The 26040-nt window shown below is 53.1% G+C and overlaps 1 protein-coding gene across 9 annotated transcripts in view; it reads right to left on the bottom strand.

The window, feature by feature from the left end:
* ABCC8 (ATP binding cassette subfamily C member 8) overlaps nt 1-26040 on the bottom strand; it is a 75778-nt gene that overhangs the window by 6566 nt on the left and 43172 nt on the right. For 4 of the 9 annotated variants that reach the window (XM_072793889.1, XM_072793881.1, XM_072793883.1 and 1 more), the window contains 15 exons: nt 25636-25711; nt 24839-24944; nt 16752-16802; nt 14975-15010; nt 14175-14273; nt 13002-13086; nt 12101-12181; nt 10268-10405; nt 8714-8839; nt 7552-7651; nt 7078-7319; nt 6819-6985; nt 5642-5711; nt 4976-5133; nt 2969-3061 (listed from right to left, as the gene is read on the bottom strand). In XM_072793889.1, the coding sequence (XP_072649990.1) occupies nt 2969-3061; nt 4976-5133; nt 5642-5711; nt 6819-6985; nt 7078-7319; nt 7552-7651; nt 8714-8839; nt 10268-10405; nt 12101-12181; nt 13002-13086; nt 14175-14273; nt 14975-15010; nt 16752-16802; nt 24839-24944; nt 25636-25711 (1628 nt within the window). The remainder of the gene's footprint in view (nt 1-2968; nt 3062-4975; nt 5134-5641; nt 5712-6818; nt 6986-7077; nt 7320-7551; nt 7652-8713; nt 8840-10267; nt 10406-12100; nt 12182-13001; nt 13087-14174; nt 14274-14974; nt 15011-16751; nt 16803-24838; nt 24945-25635; nt 25712-26040) is intronic. The other 5 variants (XM_072793884.1, XM_072793885.1, XM_072793886.1 and 2 more) reach the window with 3 other exon arrangements.

Here is a 26040-nt window from a genome sequence, read left to right as displayed (position 1 = left end):
CATCCGTAGCACCTGGCACTGTCAATAAATACTTGCTGAACAAATGGAACCTTCCATGACCCTCTAATGTAGATGGGATCTCTCTGTATGAGGAAGGAATTCTGGAGGCTTCTTTCCTTCCCTTGTGCCCTCACCATGTTCTCCTTGTGTTACTTTGAATGAACCTGCTTCTTCTCTCTGAGCAGCCTGGGCTCCTGGCATCTCTCCCTGGCCGCCCCCCCCCCCCCAACACCTGGCTGGCTTGGCCCAGTCCAGAGGAGGGGCGGAGCACTTGTTTCATGATGAGCAAAGGAAGGAATGGGAGCTGTCGTAGCATTGGTCTCAGGGGAAACAACTGGGGACTCTCAAGGCTCAAGATGAGTCTTACTGGGCATTTGCTTTTCGTTCTTGGAAGGTGTTTGTTCTGCTTTGATTGTTTCTGGGTGGAGGCGCTGCGCCTGACCTCTGTGTCTGAGAAGAGGAGAGCAAAGGGAGCCTCTAAGGTGTGAGAGAGTATACGATTGCACAGCCACGGTGATGGTGTGTCTGTGGGTGAGGTGTCTGTGGGTGAGTGTGCAGCCCGAAGTCTGAAGGGTGTGACTGGGTGCATGCTGGAGCCATCTACATGCTTGTGCACGTGTATGTGACAGGAGAGCCTGAGGGGTGGGTGTGCATGAGGGTGGTGGGAGATGTAGCTTCTGAGCATTCTTACATATTGGCTGTGTGTCAGGACCGAGACTCAGTCTCCTCATTAGTAAAATGGAGACAGTAAGTTTCCACCTGGGCTGAAACACTGAGTCAAGGGCTGGGTACTCTTGAAACATCTGGGAAAAAGCAGGACCTCCGGGACACCTGGGTGGCTCAGCGGTTGAGCATCTGCCTTCAGCTTAGGGCATGATCCTGGGGTCCTGGGATCGAGTCCCACATCGGGCTCCCCACAGGGAGCCTGCTTCTCCCTCTGCTTATGTCTCACCCTCTTTCTCTGTGTCTCTCATAAATAAATAAATATATAAAATCTTAAAAAAAAAAAAAAAAAAAAAGCAGGGCCTCCTAGAGAAACCAGACGGTCCCACAGGCCTGGGTTCCAAGCCTAGCACTGGCTCTGACCATGTGTGACCTCAGGCTGGTGACTCAGCCTTATCTGTTGAACGTGGCTGCTGAATGTATCTATGTCATGGGGCTCTTGTGAGCATTAAGTGCAATAACACACATACAGCACTTAGCACACTGCCAGGCATGTGTTAAGTGCATAATCGAGAAATGCTAGTTAGCTCTCAACAGGGCAGGCTGCTGGGCAAGAACTAATGAATTAAACACACCCAGGGATGACTAAAAAGTCCTTCATCCACATGTAAAAGTCACCCACGGTGTCAGTGCAGGGTGTGGGAGGCCTCACTGGGCGGCAGTTCCTCCGACTGACCACAGGCTGTTGCGGGTGCTGCATCCACTCAGGTCCTACTGAGAGGGTCCAGCCCTCTTGAGGAAAGTCACAATCTCTCTGCCCCAGGCCCAGCCTGAAGGCCTCTGGGACACCATGTGTGAGAGGAGCAGTGCTAAGACTGAGTAGAGGCCAGGCCCAGGAGCGTCAAGGGCCCTGGAGTCAAAGGAACTGGGGCAGTGCAGGCTTGAGACAGGAAGGGTGCCCAGAGGAGACCTTTGGGTCCTGTCAGGTTCCCAGGGCCTTCTGGAAAGAAGACAGCACAGGCTTGTACAGGGGCAGGGGCTGTCTAGGGAGCAGAGCCACGGCCAGGGCAGGCCTCTGCTTTGCTTTACTCAGACAAGGCCCCTAAGAGCATTTTCACTGGCACAGATGTCCCCAGGGAGTGAATGGGGCCACAGTGTTGCTCCAGGGGCCTGGGCACCTCTCCTAGAGCTTTGGGGCTTGGAGGGAGGACTCGCAAGCCTTCCTGGATCCTCTTGGCTGGTCCTTGAGCCCTAGGGTTACTCCTGGACACAGGACTGGGTGTCGCATGGTTACTGTCACATCCCGCATAGCTGTGCCATCCTAAAAATAACCTGGAATCACTCTCTGGGTAAGGTTTAGAGACCAGAGGCCCAACTCTCTGAGTCAGGGATCTCTGGCCTGTTTGGCCGGAGGAGGGATCAGACATCAGACAGAAGCTGGGGCAGGGAGCAATAGCCCCCACGCCCCCGCCCCGCCCAGGCAGCCTCAGACACTCCCGTCCAGCCCAACATCATGATTTAGGGTGGACTGCAGGGGCACTGGAGTTGGGGGTGGGGGCATTCCTCCAACTTGGTGAACTTTTATTTACCCTTTGATGCTAGCTCTCATAGCATCTCCTCCATGAAGCCTTCTGTGAATGCCTCCCTTCTATGGTCCCACAGTCTGTATTCTGAAGGCCTGTCACATGGGGTTCTCCAGGGCTACTCAAAGCCTGGGTTGTAAATCCTTCCAAGGCAGGGGCTCATCTGACTCATCTCTGTTTTTTTAGTGCCTGGCATGAATGCTTATCGAATGAATGGGCAGGTTCAAGTCTGGGCTTTATAGGACCTTAGCCAGATAGGTTACACAGTCTCTCTGAGCCTCAATTTCCTTATTTGGAAAATGGGAATAATCTTGCTGAGTGCCTTGGACTGAAGTGCAGAATGAATGAGATTGGCATGTAAAGCACTTAGCACAGTGTTTGAGTCCCTGGAGATTCCCAATAAAAGATGGGCTCAGGGCTGGCCCACAAGATGTAAAAGCCTTTCTAGCATTTGATATGTGAGGCTATGTTGCAGCCCTATTTCTTTGCATGCCCTTCCTTACTTCACAAAGGCTCTGGACTTGGCTGCAGGGCTGCGATTTTCCTCTCTGGATCATACAGTGGAGCCCACTGGACCCGACCCCTCTGGGCTTTGGGGCCTGAGGAGGGGTTGAGAGACCTGTGTCCTGGGCCTCCCTAAGCCGAGCCCTGACAACTGAGTCACAGGACCTGTGGCCCTGGCCCCACTCCCACCCACCCCCACCTCGGGGTAGATCTGGTACCTGAAGGCCCGGATGGTGGTGAGACCTTCTACAGTTTCAGCAAAATGGGAGAGCAGAGGGAGCTGGGTGGTATCATCCAGCTGCTGCAGGTCCCTGTGCAAGGGAGCAGAGCAGAAGGGTAAGAGGGCAGGCTTGGGGCTCTGCCTGGGTCTGAACCCCAGCTTCCCCCCCAAACACTGTGTGGGCAAATGGCTTCCCCTGTCTGAGTCTTGGCATCTCCCTGTGGGCAGACCACGGTACCATCCCCCCACCCCGTGTGTCTGTCCCTCAGCGTGCCGGTGCCGTCACTGTCATCTGGGGCCCTGTCCTCCTCCCCCAGGTGTCTGTCCCTCACTCTGCAGCACAGCTAGGCAGGCACTGGGGGTTCCCTTCCACAGGTCAGCAGCCTGCCCCTGCACACAGCTGGAGAGAGGACCTGAGACACGAAGGGCGCCCAGAGGAGACCTTCGGGTCGTGCCAGCCTCCAAGGGCTTTCAGTCGCCTCCCCAGGAGCCACAGTTGATTTAGGCACATCACAGGCCAGTATCTAAAAAGCTCCTCAAGGGGCAGCCCCGGTGGCGCAGCGGTTTGGTGCCGCCTGCAGCCTGGGGTGTGATCCTGGAGACCTGGGATCAAGTCCCACATCGGGCTCCCTGCATGGAGCCTGCTTCTCCCTCTGCCTGTGTCTCTGCCTCTCTCTCTGTGTCTATGAATAAATAAATAAAATCTTAAAAAAAAAAAAATAAAGAGCTCCTCGAGGGGCAAAGGCCAGAGGTTTCCACGGCAACAGAAGGGCTCCTGCTCCCCCCAGCTGCACAGTGACAAGCACATCAGTGTGTGTGGGGGTGCAAGGCCGGAAGCAGCTTTCCTGAACAGACTGTCCCCAGGGCAGAGAGGATGCCAGGGGAACAGGGTGGTTTCTCTGGCAGGAGAAATGAACTTTGTAAAACAGCTTGTACAGTGTTTAAAAAGCCACAGTGATTGTGAACATCAACATGCTCCTCGCGGGTGCCAGGAGATCCTACTCTACCCAGTACTCGGGCAAGGTAGTCATGGTCAAAATGCATCTAAATGTAATTGTTTTTATTGATAATCAGCATTCTGACTCTAGTTACTAATCAACCTTGTGCACTTGGGAAAGGTACTTAACCTTTTGATTATAACCTACAGTAAGAAATACATTTTTATGTTATAAGTCCATGCGCGCGCCCACACACCCACCCTTCTCCACGACCCAAAGGTTTCATGAAGCAAAACTCACTGTTTCTATGTTCATACCATCTGATATTTCCTGTTCACTTTCATTTTTAAAAAACAGGCTGGCTGCGGCCTGTAATACTGATTTCGTGACCCCGCTGATAGGTTGCAATTGGCAATTCGATAAACACGGGGTCTAGAGAGTCTTTCAGATTTTCCCTAGAATTATTTGAATCTATGAGTTTTCACAGAGTCACTCCCAGAAAGAACTTCTAGAGAACGTTCTTAGGAAATTCTGAGTCGGAAAGAAGCCCGTGTGGCTCCCGAGGCTCTGGAGGGCGAATGTGATGAATGTGGAAGGCTCCCTCAGGTCAAGGCCTCGGGGCCTGCTCGGGCCCCCTCGGCTGGGAGGTACGGTTGCCATAGCAGCCCTCCCATCAGGTGCCCTGGACTTCGTGCATCCGCAATCAGAGCGGTCACTGGACTCCAATCCCCCCTGAGAAGCATTTTAGCAAAATGAATGAAGGGCATGAATGTGATCGTACACCCAACCTGGCAGTTCCACTCCTGATCATCTCGCCTAAGGAAATAATTCAGATGTTACCGGCAGTGTGTGTGTGTGTGTGTGTGCACACGCGTGTGTGCCAGCAGATGGTTACATCAGGGTGGTGGAAAATGAGTCTCTCTTTTTCCTTCATTTCTACTTTCCGTTTCAGGGGGATTGTGACTCTACTACTTTTTGATAATTACCCTGTCAATGAGTACCGAACTACCCATGGCAAAGCACCTCCCATCCCTCATCCCCCTGAGGCTGGCAAAGGCTGCCGTCACCTGGATGCCACCCGGAAATACTTCTGGATGAAGTAGCACACCACGGCCAGGGGCAAGAGGGCCACGAGGAACACAGGCGTGACATAGGAGATGACAGCCAGGGCTGAGACACAGAGCAGGGTGGAGCGGCTCAGGCATTCCAGCGTGGATGGGATGTGCTGACGGAGGGAGGGGGAGAGAAGGAGGTGAGTTTTGGTGTTTATCCTCAGGGTGTTACCCCTGCCATGTTTTGCTCTCTCACATTATTACAGGCACACGTCTTATCGCTCCAGCTACCCCGTAGGCTCCCTGAGAGCAGGAGTCAGGACTTTGTTTCCTCGCCATCTAGTACGGTGGTAAATGAAGAACACAAGCTGAATCGAAATGCATGTTCTTCACAAAATCAGTCACCTTGGTTCAGAATATGCTGGAACCCTACTGGAGTGAGCCAGGGGGTATTGGATGAAAGCCAAAGGGATGTGGTTGCCCTCACTCAGCCTTATCTTGCTGGTTTCACAGGGGAAGCCCCAGGCCCAGAGGCAGCATTTTAATCAGATTGGGGCCCACTAGGTTCCTCCCACAGGGCTCTGATCACTAGGTGTGGGGCGGGGGGGCAGCACCAGAGAGGAAAAGCTCAGGGGCCTGGCCTCTCTCTGAACTGGGGAAATGGGTCACAGTGCTGTGTACCTGGTCGATGGTGTTACAGTCAGCTGAAAATCTATTCAGGATGCTTCCAAGGGGCGTGGTCTCAAAAAACCTAAGATGCAACCAGAAGAACGGTTACTCATCTGTTTATCTGTTCATCTGTTTATCTTGATTATCTTCCTGTTTATTGAATGAGGGTACTTATTTCTTTGATTTTAGTGTCTCTGGAGTCATCCCCGTGTCTAGCTTCCTACGGGTGGTTGCCTTTGCAAGTCTGTAGATATCTGGTCTGTGTCCCTGAGAATTCCTGCAGCTGCCCAAAGGGGTGCTGGCCCCTCACTAACCTCTCTGGCTCTCCAGCCCACATGTGACCATGGCCACCTTCCTCAGCTGCTTGCTCAGCCTGACTCACTCAGCAGCTGTCCTGAGGACACAGAGTCTTCTCCAGAGGGACGATCTGCCAGGGGGAACGGGGCTCTGGGGACAGCCTGTCAGCTGGTTGACCCTGTGAGGCTACTCTGGCTGTGATCCAGGACGGGCCCAACCCTAACCAGAGAGTTTCAGAAGCACAGATCTGGGACAAATAGAGGGTAAGTTACCCTTGAGGTCATGTCTGTGGGCCACAGAGAGCTCATGAGACTGAAAAGCAAAGGCGTAGTCAGATGGTGAGGCCTGGCACCGACAAGAGGCCAGTAACCTGTTTGCCTGTCGAGCTTTAAAGCTGAGTCAGCCAGTTGGTTGGGCAGGGACCATCTTAAACTAACTCTTTCACACCAAGGGGCCTTTGGGATTTGTGTCCATCCCATTCCAGGAGATCAAAACATGTCCCTGTGTCTCCAGTGTCAGAACCTGCAGGCTGGCTGAGGGGGGAAGGGGAGAGCCGAATCTGTGGGTGGAGATGGGCAGATGGTACCTGCCTGGGGAAGGGAAACTGAGATCTACGTGGAGCCTGCAGACGCTCACTTTGAAGGGCTGCTGTGACAATTAGATGAGCTGATCACGGAGACTCCTAGCACTGTGTGTGGCTGAGTAAATGCTGGTTCTCCTCTGCTTTCTGCCCCGAGGAGAGCACTTGGCACACACCGTGTCTCGGGGCCACACGCCCCGCGCCCCGCAGCCTGTGACAGAGGTTGCAGAGCTCCACTTTATAGATGGGAGAGCCGAGGCCCAGAGAACAGGGACTTGCCCGCAGCCCAGGCTGCCTGGGGGAGAGGGGTACCTCATGGGAGCCAGGATGATCCGGTTCAGCAGGCTGCGGTGCAAGCTTTTGGCCACCTTTAGCCCTGTCCACTCCACGGTGACCGACGTGACAAGGCACAACACAATGCCCAGGCTGCACAGCACCGTGAACACCATGGCGTAGACAGTCTGGTCGAGGGAGCACTCCTGGGCCGGGCAGAGAAGGAGGCGGGCTCCTGGGGGTGTCCCCGGCCCAGGCCTCCCCTCCCTGACCCCTGCCCCGGGGCCGCCGGCCACACCTGGCTGAGGGAGCAGTTCCTGGCCGCGGGGCTCAGGGTCAGGGCGCTGTCGGTCCACTTGGCCAGCCAGTAGTCAATGGCCACCAGGACCATGTGCTTGAGCAGCTGGGAGAAGACGAGCAGCGACAGGAGCAGGATGCCGGCGGACGACAAATACTTGGCACAGGCTCGCCACGGGATCTTGGCTCGCTGGTGCAGCACCGAGGACAGGTTGTCCTCCTCCTCGCTCTCGGCGGCCTCCTCTGCAGGCGCAAGAACCCCCCGTGGCTTCACACTGTGCACCCCTCTGAGGGCGAACGGGGGGCACGTTATCCCTACTTACAGATGGGGAAGCTGAGGCACACAGAGGGGAAGGGCTCGAATGGAAGTCCCACTACCCCACCACCTTCCCTGAACCCCAAGCCTTGGCCGCCTGCCCTCCATGGTCAAGCAGAGCTCAGGCCACGATTTCACTGCCCATCCCACTGCCTGTACCTTCCTCCTCTTCCTCATCCTGCAGGAGGCCGTCTCTTGAGGACATGGCCCGGGGCAGGCCCTGAGGTGGCTCTGTGGCTTTTCTCTCCACAACAGTCTCCTGAAAGACAGATACATCCTCAGAGGGTGCAGGGGGAGAAAGAGAGTGTGGGGGGCGGCAGTGACCAGTGTCGGGTTTCCAGGTTGCCACCTCTGGGGGAGGGTCTGAGTGGACCACAAGTTTGTCTTACCAGAATTTTTTTTTTAAGGATTTTGTTTATTTATTCATGAGAGACACACACACACACACACACAGACACACACACACACACAAACACACACACACACACACACACACACACACACACGAGAGACAGGCAGAGGGAGAAGCCGGCTCCATGCAGGGAGCCCGACGTGGGACTCGATCCCGAGTCTCCAGGATCAGGCCCTGGGCTGAAGGCGGCACTAAACCGCCGAGCCACCCGGGCTGCCCGTCTTACCAGAATTTCCTCCTTTCCGTTTATCAGCTAACAATAGCCTACTCTTCCTGTGGGAGTAGGGACCCTCGATGCTGGGTCGCTGCGACTCAGGTGGGCTGATCATTCTCCCAGGCTCCAGGGCTGAGACCCAGCACCAGCCAATCTCACGCTCCCCATCCCTGGCCCCAGGGCCACTCAGGGTGGGCATGTGACCAAAGTGGACGAAGGACAGTTAGCTTGGGATGTCCGCTGCCTGTCATGAGACAGGCAGTCTCTTGCTGGTGGAGGTGTCGAGCCAGGACAATGTGAGCTCCAGGCTGCTGACAGCTCTTTCTGCCACCAGGAGAATGAGGCCAGGCTGAGGGGAGCGGAGCCACGGGAGGGCGCGGTACAGGTTCCCCGTGAGTGTTTAACTACCTGGATCCAGCTCTACCTGAAGCTGATGCCTTTTCCTTCCATGAAGCTTTATAACTAAATGGTTTCTGACTATTTCAGGATAAGGGGAAGGTGTCCACTGATTCTGCCCTGAGTAGCTGGCACAGGTCCTGGCTCTCCTCCGACAGGAGGAGGTTCATGCTCAGCCCCCACATCTGTCCTTCAGGGGTTTTCTTAGGGCAATGAGGGCTAGGAAGACCTCTGTGTGTTCAGTTCTAATAGAACCGTCCTCTCAGAGGCTGGCTGCCTGGCCCTTAGGACACACTCACCTTCTCCAGCTCTTGGTCCTGCCGATTCATGAGGGTCTTCCAGTGCTCAAAGAGCTGGCACTCAGACCTCTGGAAGTCCTTGAGCGTGCCCTCCCTCTGGATGGTGCCATCCTTCATCGCGATGATCTGGGAAGGGAGAGACAGACCCTGCTGATGGGAAAGGGTGGTGGCAGCCACACCACCCCTCCCCAAGGAGTCTGAGATGGACCTGCACCCATCCCCTCCCCCCATACACCTGGCCCCTGGCTCTCCCACTGCTGCGAGCCGGGACTGACAGCCTACCCTCCCTCACCGATGCACTGTCAGGATTTAGAGTTCGGTACTTCTGGGGGTGTAATTCTCAGTGGTTGCCCCATGGATGCTAAGGGGGTTTGCAGAGCAAATGAGTATACCCTGGTCAGGCTGTCGGATTCCTTGCCGGGATTCTGTCAGGGGCAGCTGTTTTCACACACTTAACAGCTAAATGCACGCTACCTTCAGCTCCTCCTGACCGCAGGTCTGGTAGTTCCCACCAGTGGTTGACAAAGTACCTATTGGTCTAAGTGTGTGGGGCCTTGCCTCTTTGAAATCAAAAAAACTGATTTTATTTGAAACACTCAGTGTTTCGCACTCCTAGACACTCGTCATTAATTCAGAGCCCTGTCCCCGCTCCTTTCCCCCCACCCAGCCCACACTGGGGTGTAGGGAAGGATGCCTGGGAGCCTTGATCACTGACATTTCAAGTCAGTCATGTCTTTGTCTGCCTTCTTTGGACTAAAGATTGTCCGGAACTGCCCTGCCCAGGTCACCATGGAAACTCATAGATCTTCTGCACCTATTATAAGATTTTTAAAAAAATATGGATTCCTCCCACCCCTTTTTCATAATAGAGGGAGGATTTTACCATAGGTAGAAGGAAGACTGAGGCCCATTTAGCACAGGCGTGCAGCTCCAGGAGCCCCTCAATTTTCAGAGGCAAGGCCCAGATTTTAAAAGTCACATGGTTTCCAACTTAAAGCTTAAATGCTTTCCAATTAATCAAAAAGTAACTGTTGTCGACATATTGAGGAGTATAGAAATTCAGTTAATGTGGAGTCTCGCAAAATTGCACTCTATTGATAATATTGAAGTTTCTACTGCTACTTGCATTGTTTGTTTCCAGATTTTTCCATCTGATCCTGACTTAAATGCTTCCTTGGTGGGTCAGAGGGTGGGAAGATGGCTCTTCCATCCAAACAGGCAGTCCCAAGGCCAGGGGGATAAGCCATCAAACTGGGCCATAAACAGAAGGTAGGAATTGAGTGTCTGCTTCGTTCTGAGACTTCTTGGTGTCAGCCTTGCATGTACCCACAGGGGCCCCAGGTGAGGATGGGAACGTCGGCAGCTCTAGGGGATACTGAACCCTTGCCCTGTGCAGGATCTGCTTGAGCCACTCAGCCTGCATGAAACCATTCAGTGTGGATCTCTTTGGCTTTGTGGCCCTCAGCAAGTGCAACTGAGACACTGACTCCTTTGAAGCTGTCCTGCCTCTCCCACTTCAGCCCTCCATAGCTTGACCTCCTTGTGGCCCCTCACCCAGTCTGCATGTGGCAGGTACTGGAGCTTGTGGGTCACGAGGACCACTGTCCTCTTGTCGTCCTGGAGCAGCTCAAGGATCCCAGCCTGCATCAGGTGGTCACTCAGATGGACATCCAGAGCTGAGAAGGGGTCATCCTGGGCAGAGGAGAGAAGGTAGGGGCAAGTGTGGGGAGGGGGTTAAGAGTGAGAAAAAAAAACCCATCAGAGTTATCCCAGCTCTGGTCCAGGGACTGACACTAGTTAGCTGTGTGGCCTTGGACAATGCACTTAACCTCTCCAGGCTTTAGGCGGCTCATCTTAAAATGAGGCTGTTTTCAGTTCTTGCTCTCAAGCAGATGTAATCACAGGCACTTCTTGACTCCTGAACCTTCAATAGCTCCCCATTGCCCATGAAGTCCAAATTCCTTAGCATGGTAATCTAGTCCCTCTATGACCTGCTCAGTCTAGCTTTCTGGTCTCCCTTATCTGTTCAGTCCAAGTTCCCTGTACTCCAGGTTTCCAGGGAACTTGCCATTCCAGGTTTTTATGTATGCTCTTTCCTCTGCCCGAAGTGCCATTTTTCCTTTTGCCTGCCTGGTTAACCCTACTCATTCTTCAGTGCTCTACCCTAGCTCTTCCTGTGTCCTTTCTTGACCTCCATGCCTTGCCTTCCCTCCTCTCAATTCCAGTTGTGATAGTTATATGTCCACTCTGTGAGGCCCCCAGGAACCGACACCCCTTATGTCCATGCCAGGTACAGAGTAGGAGCTTAATACAACTTTGCTGAAATAAACCAAAATACCCACTTTATTTCTTCTTAACAAGGTTGTTTAAAGCTCATCTAAGACCACGAAGAAGCCAGGGCTTTGTAAAGTGCTATGCCAGGTGGTACCAAAGACGATGAACCTTTGCATTTTGAAATGTGTTTAGTGGGGAGCATTTATGTGTATTGGGGGCGGCAGAGGGAGAAGAAAGCCAGGATCAGAGACCTGAGGTTCCTTCTTCTGACTCCCTACCCAAACAGCCTCCCTCTTTCCTTCTGTTGAACTGACTCTTCTTTAATGTCCTCCTCCAGGAAGCTCTCCCTGACTATTCTAGCCCTCACAGCTGTCTCCTTGGATAAGGCTCCTTATAGACTGCACCACGCAGCCTGACTCAGCTGGGCTGTGGCTCTTGAGTGTGGGTGAGCTCTATCTCCCTAGTTAGAAATCTGAATCTTTGAGGCCGAGGGCTGGCTCTCAGAATTCTTCAGTGACAACCACAGCACCTAACACAAAATGTGGCATGAAATAGGAAAGGGTTAGCTAATAAGCTGATCTCATGTTTGATTGCTAGTGGTTATCTGGAGCACTGTGTTGAGAAGGATTCTGAGGCCAGGTTAAGTTGCCCACGGAAACTTGATGTGGGGTTTCGCCGAGTTGCGTTCATGGATAATGCTGAATTTTCTATTACCACTGCTGTGATCATTGAGCGATGTCTGCTCTGGGCATGGGATGGAAAGTGGAAGCCTACATTCTACGTATCCGCCGTGATTATAGTGGGACTAATAAGTGTTGATAGTTTGGGGCTGTCCTACAGGGAGGTGGCCTGTAACTACTACTCATTTCCCCTTATAGCTACCCAGAGTTCAGTGTGATGTCCACAGTGGGTCATGTGCACTATCCCTGCCTCAGCTTCCCCATCAATGATTAGGTAATATCTCTGGCAGGAGAGGTTTATTCCTGGAGAGGGAGGTTGTTGGGTGGTGTGCATGTGCGTGTGCATGCGTGTGCGTGTGTGTGTGTGTGTGTGTGTGTGTATAGGCAGTGAGGGAGGGAGGGCCCCAAGGGAGATACCAGCTAATATACTCACCAAGAAGACAACATTGGTGTGCTGGTACAGGGCTCGGGCCACACTGATTCGCTGGCGTTGGCCACCAGATAGGTTGATGCCCTATGACCAAAGAGAGGAAAGGTCGTGCTCTCATCGCCCCTCAGAAAAGACTGTCCTGACCCTTACTTGGCTGTGAGCTCTTTGAGATGGAGGCCTGGCTCTATCCACCTCTTTGCCCCTCTTCACCTTGAAGACAGGAAGAACTTGTTTACTAAATTCATTAGCAGTTGGAGAGTGTGATCCCCACTTATGTCTGAAGATTCATCAGGTTGGTGCTGGGGACCATCTGACAGACGACAACTAAGACAGAGGAAGTAGGGGGGCACCTGGGTGGCTCAGTGGCTGAGCATCTGCCTTTGGCTCAGGGCATGACCCTGGGGTCCTGGGATCGAGTCCCACACCGGCTCCCCACAGGGAGCCTGTTTCTCCCTCTGCTTGTGTCTCTGTCTCTCTCTCTGTGTCTCCCATGAATAAATAAATAAAATATTTAAAAAAAAGACAGAGGAGTAGGGATTTAAAATCACACCTAAGGAGGACAGTCTTGGGAGAGTTCTATTTGCCTAAGCTTACGGAGGAAGGGTCCCACATGGCGAGTATACATGAAGGCTATGGCCCCGGGCCTACCACAGTGTCAGGTGAGCCTTTAGCATATGCGTGCCGCACGAATGAAGGAGATGCCAACCCACCTCCAGCCCAGGAAGGCACTAGTTGCAAAGCTGCCAAGGATGGCCAGCAGCCCAGGGCTCAGGACCATTTTGATGTCAATGCAGGCAGCTCTTCCACCTTTACCCTCTCATATTTTCCAGTTACCTGCTCTCCCTGGTGGTGACAGGTGGGGATCAGGGGAGCTCGAGGTCCCCCCACAGAGGCTGCCACTAACCCGTTCCCCGATCTGAGTCTGGTCTCCGTGGGGTAGGATGTCGATGTCCGGCTGCAGGGAGCAGGCCTCGATGACCATTTTGTACCTGGAGTGGTTGGGAGTGGAGGGGGCGGACACGGCTGGTCAGCCTGGCCAGAGTTGGGTCTGGCCACTCGCAGAAGGTCATTAACTTCTGGGCAGCTGTGCTCGGGGTGAGCAATGGCTTTAATGGCCTTCTGCCTAGGTGCAAGCAAACACCATGTGAGCTTGAAAGAGCTGAGGGCAGCACCTCACAGGGTCCTGGGGCCAGTTAAATATTTGAAAGATGAAATTGGATGGTAGCAAATATGCCACGTAAGTGACAAGAAGGGGCCCATGGCTCCTGTGCAGTGGGAGAAGCTATAGCTGGAGCCCACACTTGGGGCACTGCCAGGGAAAATCACTGCTGGTTGGTTTAGGCAGTAATGATGATGGCTAATCAAATATTTGCCCAGCCTGCTCCTCTCATACTTCACCGGCCAGCTCTTAGCTTGGGCAGGTGCCAGCCAGGGTGCATGGAGGCATCAGAGTGTCTTGGTGGCATGTAATTGGGTGTCAGGCAGCCTTGGATTTGAGACCCATTTCTATCACTTATTGGCTGGGTGGCCTTGGGCAAGTTACCTAACCTTTCTGAGCCTTGGTTTCCTCATTTGTAAAATGGGGGTACTAATAGTAGCTGCCTCCTGGGGTTATTGTGAGCATCAGAGGAAATCATGCATATAAAGAGCAGGACACTGCATCTGGCACCTAAAAGCTCCATCGATGGTAGCAGTTATTATTATCATTGAAGGCAAAATAGTGCATGAGCTGCTGAGCTGGGGGTAGGGAATAGTGGGAAGCTGGGTCAGCCTTCCCCTTAGCCTCAAGGGAAGGCATCGAAGCTTCCACACAACGCTGCCCCCACCGCCCACCCGCACCATACCCACAGGAGTTGGACTGCCCTGATGCCCAGGCACATCTGGATCATTTCCAGATGCACCATATGGAACAGGCTGGAATCCAGATAAGCATCCTGGAGAGCAGAATGGTGGGTGTGTGTGATCGATGGAGGGGCCGGGCAGCTGGCAGGGGCTTGGGCACTGGGGAGGGCCGGCTAATGCTGCCCTTGACCAACCTCCCCCCTCCCCCAGCCGTCTCCCTCCGAGAAGCTTTTACCGTTGTTTGTTGAAGGGACTCTCAAAGGTGATATTCTCCTCCACAGTGGCATTTAGCAGCCATGGTTTCTGAGAAGCATAGGCCACGGGGCCTCTCTTCCTGGAATAAAGCAGGCGGGAGTAGGGGAGGCATTCTCAGGGGCTCATTCTCAGAGGCAGTTGTCAAGCAGATGGTTTAGACTGGGAAGGTGCACTTGGCAGGAGTCAGCTCTGGGTGGGCGCAGTGACCTCTCCCTCCCCAGGGCTTGGGGCGGCTCAGGTGCCCCGGTCTTAGCAGCCTAGGGGGGACAGGACCTCAATGTTGCCCTGCCCCACACCCAACCTGTCCCAGTCCTGTTGTCTGTTATCCCTGAATCTTCACCCAGAGCTGGGAGGAGCCCAAAGTGTGATCAGACCAAGTAAACACTCAACCCCTAATTTCCTTCTTCTCTGAGTGGCCCTCAAACCACTTGATTTTGATGTTAGTAGGCAACTCTCCAGTTCCAAGCGGAAAGTTCCAAGTGGAACTCTTTAAAAAAGCAGAGCCACGGAAACCACATTTAATGTGATATGGTTTTTGAAGACCAAACACCAGGAGCGGGGGATAAAAATGGTCTGGTGTGAAGGGAGCAGCTTGATGCACAGAAGCAGCAGTGGCTTCTGAACCAGCTGACGGAGCACAGAGCCCTCCTGGGCCTCCTCCCTGCAGCTGGGCTGGGGCCTGGGGTAGGGGGCTGCCTTCCGAGTTCTGTGGCTCCCTTGGGCCTGAGAGCCCCTCCGGGGAAGTCTGCCCAGAGCTCAGGTGTTCCCAGGTCACAGTACCTGACGTCCGAATCAGCCACTGTCTCCCGCTCTGGGCTGCAGCAGGGAAGAAAGGACACAGCTTCAGGGCTCCCACGCATGGACCAGCTTCTTCACAGACATCGGGCCCCCTCAAACCCGCCATGTGTGCGCCTTATCATCCCTGGGACCAAGGGTGCAGCCACACATATTGCACGGAGGTGTATGGAGAGGGGCTTAGCCGTCCTGGGGGAGCCTCCACTGCCTGACCCTGGGTAGCATCCCCGGTACGTGCAGGGTGCATGAGGAGGGCCCAGGGCCCCAGCTGAGAGGGAGAAGGAGGGACGGGCACCGACAGTGTAAGCTTGTGTGCGTGTGTGGGGGGATCCTGTGTCAGAGGAGTATGAAGGCCACCAAGTGGCTCCTCCAGACTCAGCCTCTGCATCAGGGCTCAAGGGTGCAGACTGGCCTCAGACAGATGTGGCTGTCAAAGCAGCTGGGACGGGGAGGGCTGTCTGGAAGGGGTCAGGCCAGGCCGGCAGCTCGTGTGTGGGAACCTACAGCCCATGGAGCTCTCGGGGAGGCAGCCAGAGGGCCGAGAGGGCTCAGGCCCGGTTTGAAGCCTCGTGTGGCCCCGTCAGAAGACGGCAGTGGAATCCGGGGGATCTGCTGGGAGAGACGTGGTCAGCTGCAGTGCCCACGAGCCCTGGACGGCCTGCACCGGCTCAGGTGTCAGCTATTCCGTCCCGCTGTACTCATCCGCACGGTCATACTTGTCACATACCATGAGGTTGGCCTTTTGGCTCAAGAACCGTGGTTACTAAGGCCAGGGAGGCTGGGCCTGTCATCACATCCCGGCACTTGGGGACAAGGTGGGAGAAAGGGCAGAGAAAACACGAGGAAGTGAAACACTCTGGTGTCAGAGCGAAGGCCAGGAGCTTAAGTGTATTTACAAAGTTGAGTCATCGCTCCCAGTCCCGACTTCACACCACCTCCAGTGTGTTTCGAATGTTCTTGGGGGATGTGAGGGTAGGGAGGGTTCTGAGGGTCTCAGAGCCTCGTGAATCGGTTTCACTTGGACTTTTCAGGCCTGTACACTAAACATAAAGAAATCAGGCCGAATTTTCTGTCCGGCCTGGGCGATATCCATCTCCTCTTTCAGAGGCCTGTTTCTCAACATTTTTTTTTCAGGATCATTCCCTAGGGCCTCTTTAAACACTTTTTTTTTTCCTAATTGTCTTTTCCCTGCCACATTTGTTTTCCAATTCAATGGTTTTTAGTATAGTCACAAGGTTGTGCAAACATGACCACTAATTCCACATTTTTATTACCTCCCCAAAATAAACTCTATACCCATTAGCACAGCCTGTGGGAGGCGGGAAGCTACTTTCTGACTATCCACCATGAAATGTGTATGCATGTATGTATGCTTGTGTGTATGTATGTATATATTTATCATTTTAAGTAGGCTCCACGCCCACCATGGGGCTTGAACTCACGACCCTGAGATCAAGAGTCGCATGCTTCACCGACTGACCCAGCCAGGCGCCCCCGTTCACTATGAAATTTTTAAGCCACAGATACACTGTATATCTGTTTATATGTGATATGGCCCTTTGAAGGGCCACAGACGAGAATGTCTAAGTTTTTTCTCTAAGAACCAGATTTTGCCATTGTTGAGAAAGCGTGCCTTATGATAAGGCCCTGTGCCTCTGACACGATGTAGGCTGCACACCCTGGAATCGGGACTCAGTACCCCACACCCTCCCAGCCCTCCCAGCCCGCCAGCTTCTTCCCTTTGTTGGGACCCACTTCTAACCCAGTTCCGAGGCTGTACCTGGGGTCCTCTCCCGTCTCCTCAGGAAGGCTGCTGGGGCACAAAATGGGAAAAACCAACACCAGTTACTTCTCACTCCACTGACTTTCTCTCCATCACAGAGGTCTTCGGAGAACAGCAATCTTTGCAACCCCCGTCCCTCCCATCCCTCCCATCCCTCCCAGTGTCCCCAAATGGCTTCCTTGGGGGGGGCACAAACTGCTCTTCTCATCTCTGTACCTCCCACAGCACCTAGATGAGCACCCTCCAAATAGCAAGGGCTAAATCCGTGCTCCTGGCACTGGCTCAGAGCAGCAGTGAGGCTAGCATCACAATGGTTTTCCAGTTGGAAAACTAAAGCTCAGAGACGGAAAGTGACTTTGCCAAGGTCAGAATCAATTTATATAGTGCTTTCAAACTGTAGATTGGGACCCACTTACTGGGTTTGAGGTAAGTGAACAGCAACTCCTCCACCACCCCCCGAAGAAAGTATGCATGTGATTAAGATGTGTAATTTTTGGTGAAGTTTTTTCCTCTATCAATGCATGAATGTAGTGGACTGTGATGTAAAATATGTTTCACACCATGGATTATGGTAAAAAAAAAAAAATTGAGAACACTGAGTGAGGCAACTTGAATTTTGGTGCCAACTTTGCCAGTGCTCTTTCTCCTGCCCCACACCACCTGTCAACCTTCTGCCAATAGAATGTGTGCTTCTGACATGCACATTTGGGGAAAAGCAATTGGCTCTATTTTCATACAGATCTTACTTTAATCATACTAAAACTAGCTAACATTTATATTGAACTTTTTTGTAAGCACTGTGATAAGCACCGTAATAGTATTGTCTTTTTTAAACTTAAAATAATCATAGGAAGGAGGCTGATTTTGACTGTCTCCACCTTACAGTCAGAGAAAGTGAGGGTCAGAGAGGCTAAGTAACTTGCCCAGAGCCACACAGCCAACAAATCGCAGAGAACATAGAGCTATCTGACTCTAAAGCTCCATGCCTTTTTTTAAAAGAAGGTTTTATTTATTCATTCATGAGAGATACACAGAGAGAGGCAGAGACATAGGCAGAGGGAGAAGTGGGTTCCCTATGGGGAGCCTGATGCGGGACTCAATCCCAGGACCCCAGGATCATGATTTGAGCTGAAGGCAAACACTCAAGCACTGAGCGACCCGGGTGGTCCTAAAGCTTCATGCTCTTAACGACCATTGTTACTTCACTGTGATTTGTCAGAAACCCTGGGCTGGACAAAATCAGGAGTGGAAAGGAGCCTGATGCGTCCCTTCTGTGTCTTGCCAAGGGGCGGGACTGAGGGGAGATCCTGATGGATATGTAGTCACATGTACCCTCGGTTTCTGTTCTCTGGTTTTTGGGATCTCATCTCATTCTCTCAACCTCAGCGAACCTCATGTTCTCCAACCACCAGATTGCTGTCATTTCTGGGCAGCTGGTAACGTGAGACAGATGAAAAGCCAAAGCTTACAAATTCCAGCTCTGGCCACAGCACAGATAAGCTTGTCCCTGGAATCTTCCTGCCTTGACTGCTTCCAGAGTTGCAAAGGCTGTTATTTATCTGGGAGAAAGCACATCTGCAGCCTCTCTGAGGACCTCAGCGCACAGTGAGCGCTCTCGGCCCTAACTCAGTTTGCATCATTGTCTGGGCTGCTCAATTAGCCCTTATAATGGACTACCTTACTCTCTAATCAGCTCCTGGCTAAGTCTTTTATCTCCAGTGGGATTTTAAGGCAGGAAGAGCATCTTTTCCAGCCCTCACATTGCTTAGCACACGACAGACTTATAATAAAGGGAGGTTATTAACTGACATCTTAATGATTTGGGAAGAAGGGAGGGGGAGAGACTTGCGCTCACTGGGGGCCGTCCTCATGCCCGGAACAGCGTGAAGACGTTTTTGTATTCACCACGTCATCCACAGGCCAACACTATAAAGAAGGGTTCGCATCCCCGTTTTACAGATAGGGGAAACTGAGGCTTGGAGTTGGCAATGACATGCCCAGTGTTACAGTCAGGGAGGGGAAGCTGGGTACCTGGTATGAATCCAGGTACATCTTTGCCTTTTCCCAGTGTCGCCCCAGCCTCCCTAGAATGAGCCTCCCCGGGCCTTTGTGTGTAGTAGATGTTTCCATCTGAAAAGTACAAACTGGTACATGTGGCGCATACTTTCTCTCATTGATTCCTGGGGTCTTAAATGTGTTGGGACCATTGCATCCCTCCTCTGCCTGTGCCTTGGGGACCGAGCACTGAGCTGAAGGACAATACTCCCTGGTTCTCCCACCCACGTCCTTCCCTCCAACAAGCCAGGAGTGAGGCATGCGTGTGCGCACCGCACTGGAGCAGGGCACAGCGCCGGCCTCACACGCCAGTAGGGCAAAGCAGACAGGGACAGAAGTCAGAAGGTTATGAGGGCCACGAGGAGTAGGAGTAAGAAAGCATTGTAGAAATTTTGGGGAAAAGGACCCACAAACTCTTTGCAAATGTGCAGAAAGGAGACTGGAAACTTCTAGGTGATGGCATATTAAGTGGTTTTTAGCTTCTTTATAGTCGTGCCTCTTTTCTAATTTAACTGTCATCCCTCCAGAATCAGAGAACAATGTAAATTTTAAAAACTTTGAAGGTTTTCAAATTTTTTCACTAAAATGAACTCTGAAGTGAGGGGAGGACCCCATGCCGGGACAGGATTCCGGGGGGCCGGGGCCAGAGGAAGAGGAGGAAGGCAGGGCAGCGCAGAGCTGGAAAGAATATGGGCTCTGGAGTTCGTAACCTGAGGAGCTGCTCTGCTCCTGCTTGTGAGATCTTCGGCGACTCCCTTTCCTTAGGGGAGCCTCTGTTTCCTTCTGCATAAAACTGTGGTCATGGCACAAACCTCAGTGATGCTGGGACAGTGTATATACAAACAGCCTCGAGCTGGTTGGAGGCAAGGACGTGGGGTTGCAAAACAGGGGGATCATCCTTTCAGCTCAGTGCTTGGTCCCCAAGATGCATACAGAGGAGGAATCGAATGGGCCCACCACTCGTTTAAGACCCCAGCAATCAATAAACAGGGAAAAGGTAGAAACAGGTTGGAAGAGAAAATTAGAACTTTTGGGTTCCCGTGGTCCCTTCATCCTGCCCCTGACAGGCCTGTAGCCACCTTAAAATGTTACCTTTTACCCACAGAGCCCTTTCCAACTCATGTCATTGGGTCCTAACACCAAGTCTCTGAGAGAGGAAAGGGTTTTCCTCATTGTCCCAAAGAGTAAACTAAAACTCAGAGAGGTAAAATAACCTGCCCAAGGTCACACAGCAAGCAAGTGGCAGACTCAGGACTACAACCAGAGACCATCTGGTTCCCCACCTGGCTTATCACCTCCATGCAGTGCCCCTTGTCTTGTCTGCTTACCATCTCACCTGACTGGCCTCCTCCAGGAAACCTGGGGTCACTTGAGCCCTTTACCCCTACTCCCCAAAGGCTCCAGGAACTGCATGGGCAGATGGGACCACAAGGCAGTCATGAGAGGAGGCTGTTTCTCACCTCCTAGGGAATCAGGGGTCTTGGGAGGTGACCTTCACACCAACCCCCACAAGACAACAGCATCCTGAGGCGGACCCAGGGCAAGCTGGGCCCAGGCCTCCTGAGTGGGCACAGACAGAAATAACAAATGGTTTCTGCGTGGGTGCCTCAGCAGATGGTGGGAGCAGGGGCAGCAGGGCGCGCCCGGGAGACTAATTTGTAGTTCCTCATCAGGAAATGGAACCTTCCTCCCCACTCCAGTGCTCTCCTCAGGGCATTGCTTCCTGTTGGCTCCCTGGGGACATTTAAAATGGGTCTCCTGTGGTCATTAATGGCCCTATTCCTTACTTCTAGGGAAAGAATTTCACTTGAGTATATCTGCTAATATTAACTTTTCATCAAAATGTTTTCTTCTCAGATACTAAAGAGAGAGTTTGCAAATTCCCAGCTTGGTAGTGCTCTGAAGCAGACAGCCAGGCACCGGCAGGCACCTATCATTAAGGTGGATGCGTGGGAGCCACGAGGTTCTCCCTGAGATCCGGGGCTGACGGCGAATGTGCTGGATCTGCCCGGGGCCGCTGCAGTAAACGTCCAGCCTGGAATGCAGGACCTCACCTGCTGGACCCTCCATGCCCACCCTGGGGCTCAGTCTGCGTGTCTCTATCCACCCAGGATAGAGTCCCTGGGTGAACTCCCTGGAGGTAGGTCTTCTCCTCTGTAGTCTACATGGAGAAGTTCACAAAATACACATCCTGTGCTGGGCACTCGGGGTACGACATAGAATAATCCTTCGGTTCTGTCGTCAAGAAGCCCAGTGTCATGGGGGGAGACAGACACATCAGTAGATAATCAAAACACAGCGTGAGGCATGCGCGGGTAGGGTTCCCGCTTTCCACACGTTGGTGGGGAATTGTGCGGTGGGTTTCTGGGTTAGGGGAACAGCCCGGGCAAAGGCGTGCAGGAAGAGAGATGTAAAGACACATCTGTGGTGGCAGTCTCTTGAAGGTTAAATGTTCCCTGTTTATTCACTTAGCAAATTTAGCAAAGGCACTGTGGATACAGAGAGACAAATAAGATATGGCCTCTGTCCCCGGGGCTGACTACCATCTCTCCTGGGAGACAGGCTGGAGCGCAATTCGAGAGCAACAGGGGAATTTTGTACCTGCCATAGAAGTACATTGTCAAAGAATAATATTTATGATAATATTTATAGGGCACTTACTACATGCCAGGTTAAGCCTCACATCAACCCCATGGGAATAAGGGGTACAGAAAGGTCGGAGAATTTCCCAAAGCACAGAGCCCAGATCTGAACCCAGGCAGCCTGCTTCCAGAGCTCTGCTGCTATCTGCTTTCTGCGCCTCCTAATCCCCCAGCTCCCTGCGTCCTGCCTCCTGGAACTCTTTCTGGCTGCCTGGTCACCAGGCCCTGGCTGTGGTGTAGACGGAGACGTTGGAACAGTCTGGCATCACCCTTGCCTTGGGCTGCAGAGAGGCAGACCTGCAGGAATGGCTGCCACGTTAGATGCTATTTTGCTCTTGCTCACTTTGCAAGGGCCTCATCCCCCTGCGGACTGGGGCCAGTATCTGAGGCAGGGAGCTCACAGGTAAGAGGGGGGCCCTCACCACACGGCCCCCGCACTTCACTAACTCATTGTTCGGGGCAGGTGCACCAGACAGAGCTTGTACACGTCCAGGATTTTGAGAGGCAAATGGCAGATGAAGGCAACTGAGCCGCGTGTGTCCAGACTCTTCCTCCCAGCCACCGTAATGAGCTCCTGTCTCCCTTTCTACAGACCCTTCCCCTCCGCCTTCCTTTATCCCCAGCGTGATTCTTGTACAGACTTCAGGCCAAAATGCATTTCCCGGGCCTAGGATGCAGGGGTGTCCGAGCCGAGCCAGGCCCCCATCCTGTGGTCCGCCCCTGCACCCCACACCCTCAGTGCTCCAGGTACCACAATCATGTTCTGATCAGCCTGCCTTTGCCCAGGCCGTACCCCTGCCTGGAACACCTTCTCCTCCTACCCTTGCCTCTTTCATCTGAGGAAACCCGCTCATCCTTCAAGGCCCAAATACCACATCCACGTGAGCCTTCCCTTCTTGGCCACAGAGATCCTTGTTCCTCTGCGCTCAACTATGGCACTGATCTCCCTTCCCCTCCCATAAAAGGCCCGTGTCTTAATCACCTTTGCATTGCTGTCGCTGTGCCTAGGGTCTGGCACACAGTAGGTGCTCAATAAACAGGGGTTGAGTGAATACATCAAGGTAGAGAGACTGGAGCCTGAGCTGAGTGGTGAACAAAGTCTCGCAACTTCTAGGGTTGGCTGCAGGCTACCCGGATGTGCCTCGCTGTGCTTGGGATGGAAGTTGCACGGTGGACAGGGGCAAATGGGTCCTGGAGGGGTGAGAGGACCTTTACATCACCACCCCACTCCCCAGACTGGAGCCGATCGGGGAGCTGGGGCCCACCTGCCTGTTGAGGGGGAGCGTCATGGGGACAGAGCTGTGAGCACCTGGACAGTGGCTCTGCTGAGGAGGTAGGGAGGTGCCATGGTCATGGGGCCTGCTGGCCTTGGGACTGCCAGGCTAACGATTTCCTCACACAGCTCTTAGACTCCTTCTCTTTCAGGACTCAGTGTGAAGCCCATGGCCTTGAGCACCTAGGTGCAAACCCTACCTCTGCCATTTGAGAGCTGTGGCCTCGGCTAACTTGCTTTGCCTCAGTTTCCTCATCTATTAAGTGGGGTTAATGATGTCTACCTCACAGAGCTTGGTGAAGACTGCCTGGGACAATGAAGTAATAAAGTGCCTTGCACAGTGCCTTGCACAGAAGAGCTGCTCAACGTTAGCTGCCCTAGGGAGGTCCCCTTGGATCCCCTGGGCTGGTGCAGAGGTTCTCAAAGAGACAGGTGGCGGTAGTCAGACCCTGAGGGTTGGCAAAGCTTAGAGAAGGGGTGGGGGCTGAACCCCTGCCAAGCATGCCTGCTGCCTCTGCAGAGGACAGAGTGGGGCTGATGCTGGTGCGAGGCATCCTCGAGCCCACCCACCCCGAGGTTGGGGCCTGGAGAGGAGATGAAGAAAGTGGGGCAAAAGGAGAGGGCTCACAGGGGGCTTGACTCATGCTGAGTGGGACACAGCCCCCAGAATCCAGGGGCAGCCCCAATCTCTGGGATCCGTGATCCCATCTTCCCTTTGCAGACACATGCTGTCAGCCAATGTGCCAGGCCTCCTCCCTTCAGAGCCCTAAGGGACAGTTGGTACAAGGGACCCACAAAGGGACCTCAAACCTAATGCTCTTCCTTCCCAGTCAGGCCATGTTGGGAAATCCCCCAAATAAGATGGGGAATGGAGGCAGAGACCCCTCTGTGCAGGGATGCCTGGGTGGCTCAGTGGTTGAGCGTCTGCCTTTAGCTCAGGGTGTGATCCTGGGGTCCCAGGATCGAGTTCTGCATCGGGCTCCTTGCATGGAGCCTGCTTCTCCCTCTGCCTGTGTCTCTGCTTCTTTCTCTCCATCTCTCATGAATAAATACTAAAAAAAAAAAGAGCCCAGGGACTGACATCATGGGAAACCCAAAGAGTTTGTCTGCCGGCCCATAGCCCCACCGAGGAGGGAAATTTGCCATCTCTTGGATGCACCATTCGGGGACATTTTGGAAAAGCAGGAAGTGGAGGTGCCTACAGATATTCAGACACTGGGCCCGAGGTCTTTTTCTCTGTTCAGTTCTGCACTCAGGCCTATGAAAACCTGCCTTCTTGAATGATAATTTCTCCCTAGAAATGATTGTAGGGAAAGCTTGTCCTCTGCTGGATTGGCTGCAGACTTTATTCCTAAAAGTGCTCTACATACCTGTCAGGTGCCCCTTGCCCTGGGCTGAGGGTTTGGCAGGGAGGGGAGCTCCTGAGCCTCACCCTCTTCATTTCTTTTCTTCTTTTTAAAAAGCTTCTATTTTATATGCATCCTTTATCAACTGGTTTCAAGTGATTTTTGGAAGTAGGAGGGTATAAATAATAGATTCGTGATTGACTCAACCCGGGGATCTGGCTCTTTAATTAAGACAGTGATCTTTGTCCAGAAGCCCACGTTTGTCTGGGTTATCTCTGGCTCCTCAAAACACCCACTGAATGGTCTGTGCCGGCTTTGCTGATGACCAAGCTGGAAACCAGTGTTTGTGTTGCAGTTCCCCACACAGAGAGGCAGTGCAGCTGAGTGAGCACGGGATCTGGAGTCAAACGGAATGGAGTTAGAGTTCCAGCTCAGCCGCTTACTAGCAGAGTGACTTAGGGCAAAGTAGTTTGAACCCTCCTGTATAAAACAAGAGCTGTTGACAGTTCTTACCTTGCTGGTTGTCATAAGGATTAAATGAAATAATGCATGCAGAGCACTTAGCAAAGTACTTGGCACATAGTAAGGGTTTAATAAGTACTAATGATGATGATGAGAATAACATTGAACAGCATTAATTGAGAACTGGATAAGTGCGTGATGCACCCTCCACTGAGGATGTTGAAAGGCTGCCTACCTGCCCACTGGCAGCTCGTCCCACTAACTGAGCCCTGAGGATGCATTTAGTACCTGTTCCAGAAGACGGCCCCTGAGATCTTCTGCATCTCCCCTAGGGTGGCTAGGAGGAGCGAGGACTTGCCGCAGCCCACCTGCCCCACGATCATGGTCAGCTGGCCTGCAGGGAGGGTGGGCAGCAGATGGGACTGGGGCAGGAGGGAGTCTGAACGACTGCCACCCAGAAAAACAAACAGACAGATACACCCAACCCTGGGACTCCCATTTGCTTTCCTTCCACCTGGAATCCCCCTCTGAGCCTTTCCTTCTGGAAACTTTCCCAGGTCCTTCCTCTACTAGTGATCCTCTACTCCTTCCTAAGTCCTTGCTTCTCCTTTCTCTTGCTCCTTAGTGTGAGCCCAGCTCCTCATGGTCCCAACAAAGGCCACTCTGGGTCCCATGTCCACCCCACCTCCATGCTTTCTTTGCTCATACTATTGCCTCTGCCAGGATGCCCACTGTGCCTCACGGCCCGAGGGATCCTGCTCATTTTCAGGTACCCCACCTCTTCCATAGCACCTTCCCTGGCTACTCGGGACTGCTCTTCTTTCTGTGAAGCACCCGTATGTCTGCCGCAGGTGGTTGGACATCAAGGTCCCGCTGTCTCGTCCTGTCCTTGCTTCTGCACTCCCACTAGCATGTGGACTCCTAGAGGACGCAGCCCACCTCTCTCTGGAGTTCATACCCCAGAGTATCCACCAAGGGTGAGCACTGAGCAGGTACTCAATACGTGCTGATTTTTCTTTTTCTCTCTCACTCAGTGGGACAGGGGGAGGGGGCACCCCCAGACTGGAGAGGTGAGCCGGCCGTACCTCGGGGGATGCGGATGGTGATGTTGGACAGTGTGGGAATTCCATCAGGGGTCCATGTGAAGAAGCCTCCAATGATCTTTATTGGTGGTACCCCACCGCCCAGAAGAGAACAGAGAGGCAGCTGGGTTCTCAGTGTGACCGGTCTCTTGCCTCCCCTCCCCCATGAAAGCCAAAAGACAGACTTCAGGCCCTGGATCACTTCTAGGGCAGGGGAGTGGGGGCATGGCCTTCTCATGCTGATCCCTGCCCAAGGAACCCTCTCCAAGAGGACAATCACGTGTTCCCCCATTCAACGGAAGAGGAAGACTTGTCCCTAGTTTGGGGACTGCCACGGACTCCAGGCAGGCAGGGTGACCTCTAGGTCAGAGGACTCAGCACATAGGTCTCTGGTGCTGAGCTCCCTCC

The sequence above is a fragment of the Canis lupus genome, chromosome 23 (genome assembly GCF_048164855.1).
Source record: "Canis lupus baileyi chromosome 23, mCanLup2.hap1, whole genome shotgun sequence".
Classification (NCBI taxonomy): domain Eukaryota; kingdom Metazoa; phylum Chordata; class Mammalia; order Carnivora; family Canidae; genus Canis; species Canis lupus.
This window is presented reverse-complemented; position numbering and strand designations above follow the sequence as displayed.